General features: G+C 46.7%; 2 protein-coding genes and 1 pseudogene across 2 annotated transcripts; 2 read left to right on the plus strand and 1 right to left on the minus strand.

Annotated features, from left to right (window-relative positions):
* Positions 1–1,448: 1,448 nt before the first annotated feature.
* On the minus strand, positions 1,449–6,459 carry LOC112887552 (mitogen-activated protein kinase 17-like). Its single transcript, XM_025953742.1, has 11 exons — positions 5,876–6,459; positions 4,623–5,022; positions 4,400–4,527; positions 4,255–4,314; positions 3,557–3,706; positions 3,000–3,155; positions 2,760–2,897; positions 2,595–2,674; positions 2,362–2,463; positions 1,949–2,120; positions 1,449–1,781 (listed from the first exon to the last, which is right to left on the minus strand). The coding sequence occupies exons 1-11, from the start codon at positions 6,182–6,184 to the stop codon at positions 1,710–1,712; spliced, it is 1,767 nt and encodes a 588-aa protein (XP_025809527.1). The 5' UTR covers positions 6,185–6,459; the 3' UTR covers positions 1,449–1,709.
* Positions 6,460–7,599: 1,140 nt separating this feature from the next.
* On the plus strand, positions 7,600–12,071 carry LOC112887551 (protein CHUP1, chloroplastic). Its single transcript, XM_025953741.1, has 9 exons — positions 7,600–7,915; positions 7,985–8,034; positions 8,127–8,852; positions 9,182–10,465; positions 10,607–10,738; positions 10,848–11,029; positions 11,174–11,285; positions 11,452–11,595; positions 11,678–12,071. The coding sequence occupies exons 1-9, from the start codon at positions 7,828–7,830 to the stop codon at positions 11,774–11,776; spliced, it is 2,817 nt and encodes a 938-aa protein (XP_025809526.1). The 5' UTR covers positions 7,600–7,827; the 3' UTR covers positions 11,777–12,071.
* A 10-nt stretch (positions 12,072–12,081) lies between these two features.
* On the plus strand, positions 12,082–13,737 carry LOC112885196 (annotated as a pseudogene).
* Positions 13,738–14,038: the final 301 nt, after the last annotated feature.

Below are 14,038 nucleotides of genomic sequence, written 5' to 3' on the forward strand. Positions count from 1 at the left end.
GTCCTGCCCGCCCGGCCCTGCACGCTCCTCGCCGCCCTGCTCACTGTGCTTGCTGACAGCCGCCGCTCGCTCGACCCGGCGTGGCCGCTCGCCGTCGCCGCGAGCTCCATCCACTCCGAGCTATTTGTAAATTACGGGGCCTATATGAAAATTTATCGGATCGCGATTAAGAATCGCGATCCAAATTAGGATCGCGATTAACATACCGGGGTCTATATGCAAATAGTCGGATCGCGATTATGCTTGTAAATGGATCGCGATTACCAGGGGGTGTTTTGCAAAATTGTGCCGGCTTCACGCACGGCGGCCGGTGAGGCCGGCGCCGGCGCCGGCGACTGCAGCCAGACGGGCCGCTAGGCATCCCACGCGAACCTCCTTTCAGAAGCGGCGCTGGTTCCCGGCAAACCCCTACCGACGGCCCTATCTGCTCCGGCGGCGGTGCCGGCTCATCGCGCCGCGGCTCGCCGGAGAACCGCCGGAATCCGGGCGTCCCCGCCAGGCATCTCCTGGACCCTGTGGATCTCTGGCCGCATACATCAACCATGGTCTCCGTGCTCCTGATCTCGTGCCTCCGTTAACTGAAGCCTGATTTGCGCCGCGCGAGCCACATCGGTGAAGAAACACTCTACACTGTCCGGCTGGACATCAGTTATTCAGTTGTTGCAAATAAGCATGCTCTGAGCCTCTGGTGAATTCCGCTCAGGGCATTGTAGCGCTGGTGTCCGCCTTTGGGACTGATCAAAGCACTCGCACAAGAACGAGAATCGAGCACTGCAGGAGAACACAAGATGTACCTCTCCTTCCGTTACAGGAGAGATGACAGCGACGAAATATGATCTCACATTACATAGCAACTGAAAGCATGGCCGTCTCCATGTAAGTGTAGGCAGAATCGTTTTCTTGAGATGCGATCAACATGGTTTGGTTATACAGTTCATGTGACCCGTGCAAGGCCCGGAGTGATGCGTGTTCATCATCTTCGTAAGGATGTGATCGATAGCCCCATTTAAAGCACAGAGACAGTCAAACCTTGACCGATTTCTCTGAATTTACAAAGAGACAGCCAATGTGTCTCCTTTTAGAACATATATAATACAAGGAGAATCGATCAGATTAGGACAGATTAGGTGACAGGATTATCTCGGTGCAATTTGGTTACCTTCACCAAGATCTTGCTCTCGGACCAAGGTAAAGCTTGGCTTCGATCAGCCGTTTCTGAAACTCTGAACCTGTTGAAGAAATCTCTTGGACAACCTCTACTATCAATCTGGTGTATAACCCACAAGTCTGCATTGTATTTGGCTATTACTGAACAGTGAACAAGAACTGAGCAATCCACTAGGTTCAGATGTGCATCTGCATGCAGATCCGAGCTAAAAGATCAGGCACTGAATGAGGCACGGCGCCAACTGCCAACTGTGACATGTGCGGAGCCAGGACTTGCTGGAAACAAGATCGAATACTCATTTGCGTAAATATTTACTTCCAACTGAAAAATTTACAGGATTGTGATGGCTCCACAGAGGAAAACACGCGGAGCTATTCAGTCAGACATAAGTTTGCTTGCAGTCAAAAAACGGGAGGAAATTTACATCGCAACAAAGTTACTGGCATGAGAGCTTGTGGTCTTATTGGCTATAGACTCTTGTCGTAGGTTCATTCTCAGCTTGAGGGAAGCTATCATGCTACTCCAGTGACCTTTGAGAGAATCATGTTTTCAGTTGAGCAATCTTCTTCGACACTTCATCAACTGTTTCGTCAGTCTCCATAATAGGGTCCTCCTGGAAAAATGTAGATTATCCATGGTACATCAGTTCATACTTTATATCAAGAATGAGATATTTACATCGAATAAGGAAGTGAATATACTAGCAGTTTTTGCCCAAAAGAAAACACCGGTGCATGTATTTAATGATGAAGAAATTATGCGCTGATGTGGATTACTTACATCATTGACATGCTTTGATTTTTCACCTATACACTTGGAAGCACTGATGCTTTCACTTTTCAGCAAGCTTCTCGCACTCAAGCCCGGTTGGTTTACCCCATCCGTCACTGAAGCTTGCGCTGGCTTATTACCTGCATTGCCATCTCCATGTTTGTTGCCAATTACTCTTTCCCTGATACAAGATACAAGGATTATTAGTTTCAAGTAGATTCTAACTAGTACGATAATAGGCAGCTCAATGGAATTGTACTTTAAGGTCTCTCTTTGTTTACACAAAACTAATGAACCTAAGCAAACTACACATGCCTAATCGATTGCAACGTCACTGGCCTTGTCCAAATAGAAGGTTCTCTAGGAACAACTAGCATAAAATTCTCAACAAGATAAAAGAAAATGAAAGTTTTGATGATAACCTTGGTAAAGAAACATTCTGCCGCAGCTGTGGACTGGGCTTTTCACCCTTTGCAGTACCTTCTTCCAAATGAGCGAATTGTCGTCTAAAGCGATCCACCCCACTGTCATACAAGATACCAAAGTTATATTTCCAATAAACCCTCAACCAATCATGCATATAATTCGGCAACTAGCATAATCAGCAGAGTTTTACAACGCAAGTGTGTTTGTTAAACAAAAGCAGTAGACCCACCTTGGAAACATGAAGGTCATCTGGTTCTGGTCACCTCCACGTAGGTATTCTTGCAACATCTGAGGATGGTACTCCAAAATCTAAAGAGAAGTAACGAGAGTTAGTAAAGTAACAAGACAGATAGCAGCTCTACCATATGTTAAGAACATAGTTGAGCAATCACACCTCTCGGTAAATTAATTCTCGGACATCATCTTTTCCCAGTTTCCTCTTCTCAAACTCAAACTCAAGTTTTGAGATAGGCTGTGCTATGGGTTCACGTTCAGAATTTGCTAGTCCATTAAAGTATGGATCTGTCAGGGCCTTGAATAACATTTACATATATCAGAATTTGGAGCAACATATCCAAGGTTTCAAAGTGAAATCTATCATTATGGTGAAAATGTTGGTCTCAACTACTCCTACCTCAGCAGCACTTGGTCGTTCCTTGGGATCAAAAGCAAGAAGACGTTCAAGCAAATGGAGGGCCATAGGATCTACCCCTGGAAACTTTTTAGTAAATGGAACCCGAGGCTTTTTCCTCATATTGCTTAAGTATCGTCGAGCTTTCTCATTCCTTATCTGCAATAGTTCAATAGTTTAGTGCAGAATACTGAACGCACGGTTTTGCATCCAACAATTTACATTTCATTTCTAAAAAATCCATAAAAAGAACAGCAAAAGTTTGTTGCTATTGAATATTGATGTCTACTGGTGCAGAACTCTGTGCTTTTTGGAAACTAAACATTCAAGCACTTGTTAAAAGATTTTGGAGTCTCTAGCTATGGGTATGAACACAATATCAAGGGGCATAGTGAAATAGTCCAAAAAAAGGTACAAGGTTATATATAATAAACACTCAATACACTCGAAAGTTTTTGTACTGAAAATCTGAAATAGACGTGCCTGGAATAAAAAGGAATGTTTTCTAAAACTATGGAGGAAATCAGATGCAAGGACTCGCTAATGATGAGTGAGCATGCCTTAGAGATGGACTCTGCTGAAGGTGTACCAAGTAGATCAGTCATAAGATCCAACTGATGCACCACATTCTTCCCTGGAAAGAGTGGCTTCCCCGTGAGCAATTCTGCAAATATACATCCTACGCTCCAAATATCAATAGCAGGAGTGTACTGCAAAAATCAATGCCAAAATTCAGAACCTTGCAATTCTATAACACTAGTAAAACAAGCACAGAGATAATTCCTCACTATGTACACTATTCAATTAATACCAGCCAGTTCTGCAACATTAAATTAGCATGTAATACACGCCTATATGTTCCATATTCGAGATTCAATGAAAGTGGCATTGGTGGGGTATATGTTCTTTAGAAATTGAAGGGAAGAAAAACATGCATATCATAATTTAATGCTGTCCGAAGAAAGGGAAAAGAAAATAGAATAAACATCTGAAGAATACATCTTGCAAGAGCTATAGATACTCTAAAAATAAAAGGAGAAATGATGTTGCACCCAGGGAAGTTAACCAATGTAACTATAATTGGTTAAATCAAGACCTCAAGACATCACCTGATGCTTAAGATTAACCTGAACAACGGATGATAATCTGGAACCAATATCGCTTTATTGGATACAAACTTATCATATCAATACAACAATTTCAGAAGAACACAAGACATGCTCATGGCAAAATGAAGCTCAGGTGAAAATTCCCTCACCTTCGAGAAAAAGGAGCCACATAATTCTGGAGCTCGATACCATCTAGTTGCCACATAATCCTACAGAAAAGGATGCAAAATCATAGGCAACAAGTTTTGGCTGTTCAGTAAATAAAATTATGCTCAACAGTATCAAAATGTCTACCGTCCAGAATATGGCTGATGGGGTGTCACAGAATGACACACGGGCAAGGCCAAAATCACAAATCTTCAGCTTGCAGTCAGCATTGGCTAGAATATTCTTGGGCTTAAGATCCCGATGGAAAACGCTTGCTGCAAAATCAAGACTTACAGAATGAGCATAGAAACCATACATAACAAGATCTGAAAAACTATTAACAAATCCCATATATGTGGAATCTAACAACCTGCATGAATGTACTTCATTCCACGGAGCAGCTGGTACAAGAAGAACTGGTGATGCTCTGCTGTCAGATCATCATTTGCTTTTATTACCTGATGGAGATCCGACTCCATCAACTCAAAGATTACATATATGTCCCTGAATTCTCTCCTCGAAGGAGGAAGCATAATGTGCTTGATCTCAACTAAGTCTGGGTGACGCAGCAACCGGAGCAGCTTGATCTCCCTAAGGATGCGAGTTGCATCGGAGACATGATCAAAGACATCAACAATCTTCTTGATAGCCACACGCTCACCAGTCTGGGTGTCGACAGCAGCAGCCACAACACCGTAGCTACCTTTGCCAATGACTTCGCTAACCTGATACCGGTTTGCCTCACCATACTCTGTAAAGAATTCAGACTCCTGAAAGAGAGCAAGCGAACTGTTACCAAATGCTAGATGGTGCAAATATTCCAGTGTGGTACAGCGGACATATAGGATTATTATGCGAACAGGAAAAAAATACCGCATTTCACTGTACAGACTCTGGTAACCAAGGATTGAAGCTTCAAAAACATGAACCTACTGGAGGACATTTTGTGATCCTTTCAGATTTAGTTTGGATTAGAGGGTCACTGCTACTTGGTTAGTAAAGACTGAATGCGATTGTTCCCAAATCAATAGTAAGTTGGCAACCACCAGTGCCCCATCAAAAGTCAACAAGGAACACTGCACCCCCAAAAGAAAACTTCTACTGCAATCGGCCTGTGCCCTGTTCTACTGCTGGCATTGATTCAGTTTCAAATGACAGGGACATGAAAAAGGCAGTACACCAGTAGTAGTCCCCTGAATCTTCCAAAAGTCAGTACTGCAGATTGCACGATGTTTCCCTGAAGCACAAGGATTGTCCCAAACGCACATTGGTTATCGAAGCATCGTTCGGATGCCTCATTGAGCACGACCATCTCTGAAGTCAGAACCCAACTATGCAGATCCAAAAGCACTTACAAGAAGGCACAAGATCATTCAATGGAATTCTGTTCACCCTGCCCAGGACGCGAAGAGTTAAACTTCCGCACCCCACTATGAAACGGTAACCGCCATCAGGAATCTCGTGACCTCGCAACGAGGGTAATGTGAGCAGCCGCCGTCCGCGCACGGATCCAAACATCACGATCAGAGCAGATGGGAACAGAAAAGAAGCAAAGGAAGGAGAGCAGAACAGGCCGCAAAGATCCACGAGAGCGATCACGGGGACGCTGTTGAGTTGACCCACCTTCTTGCTCGGATCCATGGGTGGCGGCTTCGTGCGCACCGGCGCGCGCGGACCTGCGCACCGCTCCTCGAAGACAATGCACCCCTCGGGCGCGGACTCCGGGCCCTCGGCGACCTCCTGCCACCCTTCCTCCTCCTGCTCCTCCTCCTCGGCGTTGTACTGGCGCGGGAGCGAGTGGGCGTGGAGGTCTTTGCTGGTGGCGGTGTGGTCGTTGTTGGTGGTGGAGGTCAGGTGGAAGGAGGGTGAGGAGGAGACGCGGCGCGAGCGGTGTCGGAGCCAGCGGAGGAGGGAGCGGGCGCGGCCGCCCATAAACCGCGCGCCCTGGGCATCGGGCGCGCGCGCGGCCCGGGCGGTGGGCGTGCTCCCGGCACCTGGGGACGCCCGGCCGCCGCGGGGAGCGCGTCGCGGGGGAGGAACGGAGGGGGAGCAGCGCAGCGAGGCCGAGGCCGAGGCGCGCGGGGCGGTGCCGTGGCGAGGCGTGCGGGGACGTGGCGGTTCGTGCCTGTTGGGACTTTGGGGTGGCCGGGCCGGGGGATGGGCGGGGAACGGCGGAACTCGAGTGGGAGGGGCGTGGGGAGCACGAGCACGGACGGTAGGCTAGGGAACGGCGTTTCAATCTGCAGACTGGGGAACACGTCGGCGTGGCACGGGAAACTGTTTCTGCTTCCCCCTCGAGTATGTCTTGTTTATTTATCTTTATGGGAGGTGAAATCTTAGAAAACACAAAGTCTAATGAAAATGATGGAAATTGCAGTCAATCGAATCCGTCCATTTTTCATCTGACGGCCATCTATCTTTCTTCATTATCTCTCTCTCTTTTCAAACTACTTTCATGCTATGGGAGCATAGGAAATAGTGGTCAAAGTTGTTTGTTGAAGATTACTATGTCAGATATCCAAAACATTACAGATTTTAATAATGAATGGAGTAGGGTTTTATCTCTCAGCAAAAAGAAGAGCAATGAGATTTTCACAGAATCAAAATAGCTATTGCATGCACCACCATGTGAAATGTATCGCTGTTGCTACAGTTGAGCCACGAGGTCTGTTTGGTTGCCAATGCCATGATCAAGTTGTCAGCCACTTTGTCCACAAACACTCTGCACTGCATGTAGATTCCAGATGTGAAAACATACACAACGGGTAAAAGGTTAAAGCTCCTGTCAGTGAAAAAGCTCAGTTTATCAAACAAAAACGATCTACAGTAAAAAATGTCAGGGTTTCAACTTTCAACTAATTACAGAGGTAAATAGTTGAAGGCCGGTGCTTCCAATAATATCCAGGAAAAAAATAGTGTAAATTTCCAGCATGGCAGCACATATATCTAACAGTAAGAATCCACTATTCCTTTGGATAAAATAAATCTAGACTAGCATCCAGGTTCCATGATAGGGTAATGATGACATGCTCCATCCTGTGAGCCTGATAAACTCCCCTCATTTTTCCTGTGACACCCAAGCGAACCAGCAACCACCCATTATCAAATGAGCTACAAGCTTCCAAGCCACAGGTCTTTTTGTGTACCACAGCACTACAGCAAGGCCAAATCAAAAGACACGAAGATGCGGTCTTCCCTCCCTGTACCATCAGCATATGGAAATTTTGTCAGCTACCAGGTAGTACCACACTGCTGGACACAGAGATATGAAAGCGACTTGTGTGATACATGACTTCGTTTTTGCAAGGGGATAAACAAAGATAGGCAATTGCAGAGCCAATATGGGATGAATAAGGCCAGCCACATGTTCTGGTGGTGTATGTTCACCAGCTCTCGCAGGCACCGAGTTCCTCCTCCTCCAATCCGTCTTCAGGCTAAAGATATGAAGAGAGTTTAGCCGGCTAGGCCATTCATACTTGCTTTAGCTCTGCTTCGGCGTCTTTTTGATGAGTAGAGGCTCTCCGTCTCGGCCCTCCTGCCGGTTGAGGCCGGCAGAGTGATGAGTGATCTGAGTCATGCTTGTGAGATTGGGCTTCGTCGTTGTAGCCTCCGTCGCAGCTTTTACTCTTAAGAGAGCTAACAGTGGGGGCAGGCATCATAAAGGTAAGATTCAATAGTTCAATAGCCCCTTCTGTTCAGTTCAGTTAGTCACTCAAGCTTCCGTGCTTTCAGACAATGGCCAAGCAAGGGAAAGGAAGGACAAGACAAGCAATTCTGAACATGTATGTATATCTTATTCCAGTTGCAACTTCCTAAAAGAATTATGTTGTATGGGTGGCCTATGTCATACTGATCTCCCCAACTGCTGTTGCAGGGTGAGAAAGAAGACGAGAAGGAAGAGGTTAAAACAATCAGCAGCATGATCAACTCAGCCCGATCGCTAGACGATGACGATGATGATATGCTTTCCGAGATTGAGAGCCTCCTGTCAGGAGACATTGACATTCCTATACCAAGGGATCGGTTCGATGTAAATGGACGGTCAGGGTACAACGCTCACATGGCTAATGAGGCCGCTGAAATAGACAGGCTGCGCAGCCTGGTGCGGGAGATGGAGGAGAGGGAGGTGAAGCTCGAAGGCGAGCTGCTGGAGTACTACGGCATGAAGGAGATGGAGACCGACGTCGCTGAGCTGCAGAAGCAGCTCAAGACCAAGACGGTGGAGATTAACTTGCTCAACAACACCATCAATTCAATGCAGGCGGAGCGGAAGAAGCTGCAGGATGAGGTTGCGCGTGGAGAGGTAGCCAAGAAAGAGCTCGAAACGGCTAGGAGCAAGATTAAGGAGCTGCAGCGGCAGATACAGCTGGAGGCTGGCCAGACAAAAAGTCAGCTGATGCTGCTGAAACAGCAGGTCATCGGATTGAAGGCCAAGGAGGAAGAGGCGGCCAAAAAAGAAGCCGAGGTCCAGCGAAAGCTGAAGAAGCTCAAGGAATTGGAAGTGGAGGTAATTGAGCTCAGGAGGAAGAACAAGGAGCTTCTGTACGAGAAGAGAGATCTAATAGTGAAGTTGGATGCAGCAGAAGGGAAAATAACAGAGGTATATTACCACTGTTACTCTACAATCAATGGAGCTTTGAATTCACATGATATTATTGTGAATTTCCTCTTATGCATGAGCCATGACTGTCATTATGCAAGATATTGCACAGCCTAATTATCAACATATTTCATGGCTAGCTCAACAGAAATTCAGTTAGCTAAAATATTTTACTAAAGCATGAGTTAAGAGATAGCCATATTTAACAATCAAATCAGAATTTATTTACAAAGGAGGAATGAACCTACTAGTTTCCTGCAAAATATCATTTAGTCTTGATATACACTTGAGATGTGTGCTAATGGCATACCCAATCATGTATCATGCAGAGTGATGTAGTCGCCCACGCAAGAGAAGAGATAAACAAACTGAGGCATACAAATGAGGACCTCGCAAAGCAAGTGGAAGGGCTACAAATGAACAGATTCAGTGAAGTAGAGGAGTTGGTGTACCTGCGTTGGGTCAATGCTTGTCTGAGATTCGAGCTACGCAACTATCAGATGCCATCAGGGAAAGTCTCTGCCCGTGATCTTAACAGGACCCTGAGCCCCAAGTCACAGGAAAGGGCCAAACAGCTTATGTTGGAGTATGCAGGATCTGAACGAGGTCAGGGTGATACAGACCTTGAGAGTGCTTCTTCAATGCCTTCTTCAATGCCTTCTTCACCTGGAAGTGAAGACTTTGACAATGTTTCAATTGATAGTTCTTCCAGCAGATACAGCTTCCTAAGCAAAAGGCCTAATCTGATGCAAAAGCTCAAAAAGTGGGGAAGCAGGAAGGATGACAGCAGTACTTTAGCCTCCCCAATCAGTGGCTCTCCAAGGAGAAAACCAAAGGGCCCCCTGGAAGCTCTCATGCTAAAAAATGCAGGAGATGGTACAGCCATAACGACGTTTGGACAGAGAGATCCCAATGACATCTTGGACGAGGAAAATGTTGCATCCTCATTCCAATTGATGTCAAAGACAGTCGAAGGTTTTGCAGATGAGAAATATCCTGCTTACAAAGATAGGCACAAACTTGCAACTGAACGGGAGAAGGCGATAAAAGAGAAGGCTGGGCAAGCAAGAGCACAAAGGTTTGGCGGTGGCCATAGTTCAGCTCTTGTTTCTTCTCCAAATGGTGCACTCCCACCAAAACTTGCTCAGATTAAGGAGAGAGCCCCTGCAGCTAATGCTGCATCCAGTGATCAATCTAGTGACAATCAGAACAACACCCTGGTGGTGAGCCAGTTGAAGCTCGCCAACATTGAGAAGAGAGCAACAAGAGTCCCCAGGCCACCTCCCACTCGATCAACCGCTGCTTCAGGGGCTACCAATACTTCAAGTGGAGTACAAACACCACGTCCACCAGGTGCACCTCCTCCTCCACCGCCACCTCCTGGGAAAGCTGGTGGCCCACCGCCACCACCACCGCCTCCAGGTGCTCTACCCAGGAGCCTTGCTGGGGGTGACAAGGTACACCGTGCACCAGAGATCGTGGAGTTCTATCAAAGTCTCATGAAGCGTGAAGCAAAGAAGGAGACATCTCTAGGATCAGTGTCATCCAATGTTTCTGATGCCAGGAGTAATATGATTGGAGAGATTGAGAACAGATCAACATTCCTCTTGGCTGTAAGTATTTTCTGCTGGCAACACCTTGCATAAAAATCCTGCCAAATTTATGCATTCCATTATTAATGTGGAATATAATTGATAATCTAAATTTGATCTGAAAATGATGTTTTTTTATTAAAAAAACATGGAATGTTGCAGGTCAAAGCTGATGTAGAGACACAAGGAGAATTTGTCGAGTCTCTAGCAAGCGAGGTCCGAGCAGCAAGCTTTGCAAATATTGATGTTGTTGTTGCATTTGTTAATTGGTTGGATGAGGAGTTATCCTTCTTGGTAAGTAGCCCAACCATACATCGCATACAAAGTAGTAGAATATTTTGTCCCAGGTATTGTACTTAGGACACATATGATATAATACTAAAGAGGATCAATGACATTTTAGGTTGATGAACGAGCAGTGCTAAAACATTTCGATTGGCCAGAGAGCAAAACTGATGCAATAAGAGAAGCAGCTTTTGAGTACCAAGACCTGATAAAGTTACAAAACAAGGTCTCATCCTTTACCGATGATCCACAACTTGCATGTGAAGAAGCTCTCAAGAAGATGTATTCCTTGCTTGAGAAGTAAGTGTCGCATCTGACATATCCCTAACGTAGTTCTTCTGAGTGAAACAGGAAATGTTTTTTGCTGAGTATAAGACATATTGATAAAATGATTGTACCTAAACTGATGACTTCACGAACTAACTGGTATCATACTTATACCAGGGTGGAGCAGAGTGTTTACGCACTACTCCGTACTAGAGACATGGCCGTCTCACGTTACAAGGAGTATGGGATCCCAGTTGACTGGCTGTCTGATTCTGGAGTAGTTGGCAAGGTGTGCAGCTCTAGCGCATACCCCATTTATGTTCGCCTAATAAGCAACCTATTTTTCCATCCTTAATTTTAAAAGATACATGTCTAATTTCCTTACAAAGGTGAGTATGTTTTAAGTCAGAGTATGCATCGAAACTAACTCAAATCTATTTTACATGTTGGAATAGATAAAATTGGCATCTGTCCAGCTCGCAAACAAGTATATGAAGAGGGTTGCTTCAGAACTTGATGCTTTGCAAGGCACCGAGAAAGAGCCCAATAGAGAGTTTTTGCTTCTCCAGGGTGTGAGGTTCGCTTTCCGAGTTCATCAGGTAAAAACCTCAAATCTATATTCGAAATCAGTCATTTAACAGGTGATTTCGAATCAATAACTTATTCCTCGACCTTCTGCAGTTTGCCGGAGGCTTTGATGCAGAAAGCATGAAAGCTTTTGAAGAGCTAAGAAGCAAGATGGCTGCACAGCCATCAGCTCCGCAGATAACTGAGGCGTAATTTGAACACAGGAGTTAATACACATCTGGTTCGGAAAGCCATTTTTAGTTGATTAGCTTACGTGTACAAAAGAGAAGTGTAAATTTCAGTGTTGCGTAAGACAATAAAAGTCTTCAGGTTTTGTTCATAGATATACCAGTTTTACTTAAAGCGTATAGCTTTTCATTTAAAGGCTGTAAATTGTACACAAGCAATTTCTGAAAAGGAAACCTAGCAGGTAGCCAGATATGTAGTTTTGCTACTGTTTTTTGAACTGAGAGCATAGTTTTGCTGCTAATGAATGTCCATTCAGGTAGTCTGAAACTATGGAGATTATTGTTGTAAATGAACCTTACTACCTTGCTGGATTTGCAATTCTGAAGGAATTTCCCAGTCACTACCCACAGACATACAGTGCTGGAATAGCAGATCTAACTTTGAAAAATCATATCAGGACAAAAGTCCACCTGATGGGAGAAGGTCGAGGTTGCGGCGGCGAGCTCCACCTGAACGGAGAAGCAACCGCTTGCGGTGGGCCGTGGGCGACTTCCCTCGTTTCGCCGCCTACTAGCCGCCGGAGCCTCCTCGGCTCGCGTCAGCGATCAGAACGGTTACCGGTGGCGACGCCGCTCGCCAGTGGAAGAAAGTCACTGCAGAGGAGGCTCCTTCCGGATTCAGTAAGGTGAAGCAAGGTCATCGACATCGTTGATTATTTGGACCCACGTGCAGTCTAACAAGGATCCAGCCCATCTCAACTCGCCCCGCCGCCAGCTCGAAATTTCCCCCCGCAGGCCGCAGCCGCAGCAAGGTCACTGACTCACTGCTACCGCAGTGAACACTACCAGCTCCGACTCGGACTCGGCCTCCGCCTCCGCCGGCCATCTTGACCGGCGACTCCGAGTTCAGCACGGGATCGTACTCATCAGAGTTCCTACATTTATTATGCTGCGCTACCCAGACCGAGAGCGCCGAGGCCGATCCAATTCCCGGCGCGCTCCCGTGATGGAGCGAGCGCGCTTGGCGGCGGAAGCGAGGGCGATGTGGAAGGGGTCGCGGGCAGAGGACGCGAGAGCGGAACGAGAGACGGGGCCGCTCGACTCCCTCGCCATCTAGGCCGGCGAGTATCGCCGCCACTGGGTCGCCACACTGTCGCGCTCCCACGGATCATTCGACGACGCCACCAGGATCCCTCCCATGCGCTTCACCGATGAGCCCGCGCCGCCCAGAACCGCGGGCCTCTTCGAGACCCTACAGGTCTTCTCGGTCAGAGTCGCGGGGAGGACAGAAGCAGGAGCCGGCGCCGGGGCCGCGTTGCGGTGGCCGCTCGACGTGTTCGGCCTCGTCGCCGTGCGCGACGGCGTCGACTACAACCGCAACGTGATCTTCCGCCGCGCGAGGGATGAGTGCCAGACCCTCACCGAGGAGGACCCGTACCTGGAGCTCACGGGCCCCACCCGCGCCGGGCTCCTGGACTGCGTGGTCGTCGAGGCCGCGCTGAAGGTGAAAGGCGCCACCGAATCCGACGACAGGGACCTTAGCTTCCTTGCCGTGCCGATGATGCGCCAGTCAACGCTTGCTTCGTGCCTGCTTATTGGTGGGGAACACAGCAGCAAGCTCAGCACGTTGGAGGTTAAGCTCGGGCACATCGTCTTCTCCGTCGAGGCCACGATCCTGGTGCGCGTCGTCGGTGGCTCTTGGCCGGACGGAATCCACGGGCTATTTGCCGCTCGCACGGCAAGCATTGAGCACGAGGAAATCGTCCTGCTTCGTTCCAAGGATAATAAGAGGTGAGTAGTTGTTGCCGGCGATGGCATCGTCAGGATTTCGCGGTCCGTCGCTTCTGTTGAAGTTGAGGAAGAGCTCAAGGTTTCTGTCAGGGCGTGGGCGGCGTATTTTACTGGAACATGAATTTAGGTAAAAAAACACGCTATAAAAATATATTTAAAGGTTTATACTTTTTATTAGGAATATATTTGTTTATATTTGGACCGACGATGTGTATTTTTTTTAGAGTTCTAGCTATGGTGATAAATTATCCTTTGATTTTTTAAAAAATATCTACCTAAGTGATTTGATGTGTACCACCAGAACTAATAAGTAGAATTAAATTTGAGTTCATATTGAAACCTTAATGAGTATTGGAGGCATCCTTTTTAGTTGTTATTGTACCAAAATCTCTTTCCTTTCCTTTGTTCTCTGATCTCTGCATACTACATCCCCATACATGCATGTTCCCATGCTATATATTTGTTGCATCTTTTTTTTTCAGAATGAACCGTGTGG

Source organism: Panicum hallii, chromosome 3 (genome assembly GCF_002211085.1).
Source record: "Panicum hallii strain FIL2 chromosome 3, PHallii_v3.1, whole genome shotgun sequence".
Taxonomy (NCBI): domain Eukaryota; kingdom Viridiplantae; phylum Streptophyta; class Magnoliopsida; order Poales; family Poaceae; genus Panicum; species Panicum hallii.